At 46.4% G+C, this 4,396-nt stretch overlaps 1 protein-coding gene across 1 annotated transcript; it reads left to right on the top strand.

The window, feature by feature from the left end:
- Positions 1 to 306: 306 nt before the first annotated feature.
- RGS9BP (regulator of G protein signaling 9 binding protein) lies at positions 307 to 1,017 on the top strand. Its single transcript, XM_015821677.1, has one exon. The coding sequence runs from the start codon at positions 307 to 309 to the stop codon at positions 1,015 to 1,017; it is 711 nt and encodes a 236-aa protein (XP_015677163.1).
- The last annotated feature ends 3,379 nt before the right edge of the window (positions 1,018 to 4,396 follow it).

Below are 4,396 nucleotides of genomic sequence, written 5' to 3'. Positions count from 1 at the left end.
GAGCCTCGGCGGGCTTAAAGGAGACGGCGCTCGGCGGGAGCCGCCTGGCGCTCGCTTCCCTCTCCCCCACCCCCGAGGCAGCGGCGGGGGATGCGCGCAGGGCGAGCCGGGCAGCCTCGCCTGGCCGGAGCGGCGGGGAGGGCTGCTAAAGAGGAGGCGGAGGCGCCCCCGCGCTCCAGGCGGACTCCGGCCATGCGCGCACCGGACGGCCGGGGCTGCTCGGGGCAGCGCTCCGCTCGACGGCATCGCCTGGCCTGAGCAGCCGGACCGGCTCCGCTCCGCAGCCCGCCCATCGTCTCCGCCGCCATGGCCCGAGAGGAGTGCAAGGCGCTGCTGGACGCGCTGAGCAAAGTCACCGCCTGCTACCGGCACCTGGTGCTGACCGTCGGGGGCGCGGCGGACTCGCAGGAGCTGCGCGAGGAGCTGAAGAAGAGCCGGCGGAAGGCGCAGGAGCTGGCCGGCGTGACCCGCACCAAGCTGACGGCCGCCCTGCGGGACAAGGCGCTGGCCCAGGAGGAGCGGGCCGACTTCGAGCGCCTCTGGGTCATCTTCGCCGCCTGCCTGGAGATCCTGGAGGGCGACATGCGGCGCGCCCTGGAGCTGGGCCAGGCCTTCCCGCTCCACGTGCCCAAGAAGCCGCTCATCCAGACCGGCCTGAGCGGCGGCACCTCCGCCCTCGCCGCCCGGGCCATGAGCGTGCAGAACATGAAGTACGAAGCCGAGCCCGACATCGACGTGGTGGACCTGACGGACCTGGAGCGGGAGATCCACCAGGTGGGGGACATGATCTACGAGATGGAGATGAAGGTCAACGTGCCCCGGTGGGCGGTCGAGGCCAAGCGAGACCCCGGCGCCGAGCTGTCCACCGTTAGCGGGGGCGCTTCTTCCCTGGGCGCCACCTCGGGGGTCGAGAGCAAGACCCTCTGCGATCCCACCAGAGTCCTGGCCGGGATCATTTTCACCGCCGTCCTCCTGATGGCCATCGCCCTGGCCGTGTGCGTGGCCAAGCTCTCCTAAGGCTGGGCGATTCCTTGCAACTGGGGGTAACTTTTTGCCATCTACAGCAGCCACAGCGTGGGAACCGGGGGCTGGGTCGGCTGAAATGGGTGCTTTCCACGCTCCGCGACGGTGGATCCGAGAGAGATCGCCGCGGTTATATGCAGTATATTTATATATATATAGGTTTGAAAAGCCTGCTGGCTGGGCTTTTCACGGTTAATAATATGTGGGTATTATAACTACCACGGTAGGGATTTGACTGCTATTTATAGAAGACCGTCCTCGGGAACTGGAACACAAATGTGGTTTGTGATTAAGCTGGGATTGGGGCGGGGGTTCATGTTTACAAATGGGTAATAATTTGCCCAGGATGCAGAGAGGGCTGTGAATGAGAAGTCAAGATGAGAGAGGCGCATATATTGGTTGAAATATAACGGGCATTATCTTTGATCCTGGCTGCAGCCTCAAACGCAGAAACTTGGGTTTGTGAATGAAAAATTGAACTGAACTTTGTTGCTATGTGCAGTATATAAATCCAGATTTACGGAAGAAAACTTTCAGCAGCATTTAGAGAAAGATGAGTTATTTTCAACTTACTACTGTTTCAGGTTTGTTTTGCAGGGGACAGGAGAAAAAAACACACACCTTATCAATAGGTTCTTAGTTCCACATTAGCCAACTTTAAACACTTTACACATAAGTGTAAATCATTGTTTGAAGTCTACTGCTATACCGCTGAATCCCATGGAATTCAGTGAGATTTGATTCTGAATATGCATCAGATGACCGCAGTTTCTTTCAGGTTAGCTTTTGTGTACTGATGCTGGGACTGGTGTTGTAATTAAACTAAAATATGATAAGATCTTCAGCAAGTTCTGGGTTTTAGACATGACTTTTTCCTCCGTGTTTAGGGCTAGAGACTTAATCCTAAGGGAAGTAATTCTATTTAAACAGACAGGAGGAGATACTGAAAACTATTCATTCTAAAACGGAGACGTAAGGTTTTAACAATATCTCAGGTGTGCTTATTCATTAATACATGAGAAAATTATGGGACTCTTGAGTCAAGTTTCTATAGTTGTATAGATGGAAATAATTTAAAAGATGATGTACATCTTGAAAATTGAAGCTGTAACAGTCAGCAAAGACACAAACCTTAAGATTAACCTAAAATCTCTTGAGTTCGGATGTCGGGCCAATTATGATGATTACCTTGCTTAATTGAAAAATTATACTAGATGAGTTCCTGGCATTAATAGATAAAGGTAATCCTGCAGCATAGAGTAATCCATTATATCTAAGCTAAATTTATAGGTCAACAGCAGCCCTTCTATAGGTATGGACTACCTGCAAGTTACTGTGCAATTATTAAGAGACAAACAGGAAAATAAAGTGTCTAAATTTCTGTTTACCAATCTGTTAAGTCCATCTTATTTTACATTTGTGCATGGCTTTAGAATCAGCATACTGATCCCATTACTTGCAGTTGGACAGATGCAGTCTTGTTTTATATAACCTTTGCAAGGGAAATCACCAGATTCAGTGGGTGAACTTCTAAAAATTGAGGTTCAGTGGAATGAGTGGCTCTAATTCCTGAGAATACTTTGAGCTATGGAGCTGACACCCTATGGGTATCTTTTTAGAAATAAGATTTGTTTACAGGTAGTCCTCGACTTACAGCCACAACGGAGCCTAAAATTTCTGTTGTTAAGTGAGTCATTTAAGTGAGTTTTGGCCCATTTTATGACCTTTCTTGCCACGGATGTTAAGTGAATCAGTACATAAGTTGGTAACCCAGTTGTTAAGTGAATCTGGCTTCCCCACTGACTTTGCTTGTCAGAACGTCACAAAAAGAGATCCTGTGACCTTGGGACACAGCAATAGTCATAAATATGAACCAGTTGACAAGCATCTGAATTTTGATCGCATGATCATGGGGACGCTGCAAAGGTCGTTAACTGTGAAAAAAGGGCCAATAAGTCAGTTTTTTTTCAGGGCCGTAACTTTTGAACGGTCACTAAATGAAATGCTGCAAGCCGAGAACTACCCGTGTTTAATAGATCCGCTTTTTAGCTCCTGAATCAATATGCAAAAGAACAGGGTTGAAATGCAGAACATAAATAATTAAATTTACACTTTGAGTGGCTAGCACTAATGGATGCTGTGTGGTCAAACAAGATTCTACATTTGCAACCAAAGCAAATCTAAGTATGTTACCTCAGAAATAAATAGTCCTGCGTTCAGTAGGCAAGGAAATGCTGCATTCCCAGGTACTCTTAAAGCAGTGTTTCTCAACCTTGACAATTTTAAGGCATGTGGACTTCACCTCCCAGAATTCCACAGCCAGCAATGCTGGCTGTGGAATTCTGGGAGTTGAAGTCCACATGCCTTAAAATTGTCAAGGTTGAGAAACACTGTCTTAAAGCATCAATATATTTTGACAGTTGATTGTAAATGTCTGCTTTTTTAAGAAGGTCCTAGGTACAGGGCCGGGTGTCACAAGGATGTCAAAACTGTATTCTTTTTGGTGCTAAAGTACCCATCTCTGTTTACTGTAGTGTGATTCAAACAGCTGCTATTGTATTGTTCCCTTTCACTTGAAGAGAACATTCCTTGTTTATTGGAAAGACCCACATTTGCTCGTTAACAAGGGCTAGATATTTCTCTTAAATACGTCTCATATATTTTATGGGAGAACACCTAGACTTAAAGTGCTCTTAATAGGCTGCATGCAACACTGTTATAGGATGTATAAGGAGGAAGAAGCTGCAGAAAAATAATTGCCTAGTTGGAATGCTCCCAACACACCTTTTTAATTTGGAATTAAAACAGTATTCTTCGCACATTGAGAACTCAAGTCCAGATTAAAACCATAAATACGTCATTGCAAAATACTTATTTTCCTGAGAGTTAGGTTACTTTTATGAAAAAATTTACATGGAAACAGTTCCTAATTCTAGTAAGATTTATTTTCCTAGCAGACCTGATTTAGAAAAGTGTTGCTCGTGTCTGTACATCACTTAACTGTCTCTGCATTGTTTTTCTCTCTAAGCTATTTCTAAATTACTTCTCATCAAGTCCTGACACAGGATTGTCACCATCTAATTAATTAATATCTTCGCTCAGCTCTCATCACATCTGCTCAACACCATTGACTGTGCAATATGGTTTAGGGATAGCTGCTTTATCTCGTGTGCAAAGCTGACCAGATGCAAAGGAGATTAAGAATGGTGGCATCCTTAAATAGTACTATCGAAAAAATATCTTTTTATGGGATGTATGTGTGTCAGATTGATCTGCAGGAACTGGTGAAATAATCTAAAACATGATATGCTTCTGTTCATCCACAAAAATGTAGGAAGCTGTTCACTTTCACGTCTGCTCAAAGGTTCATGAC

This window comes from Protobothrops mucrosquamatus, unplaced genomic scaffold (assembly GCF_001527695.2).
Source record: "Protobothrops mucrosquamatus isolate PMUCROS unplaced genomic scaffold, P.Mucros_1.0 scaffold1379, whole genome shotgun sequence".
NCBI classification, from domain to species: Eukaryota; Metazoa; Chordata; class Lepidosauria; order Squamata; family Viperidae; genus Protobothrops; species Protobothrops mucrosquamatus.
Note: the sequence above shows the minus strand (reverse complement) of the source record. Positions and strands in the feature narration are given on the sequence as shown.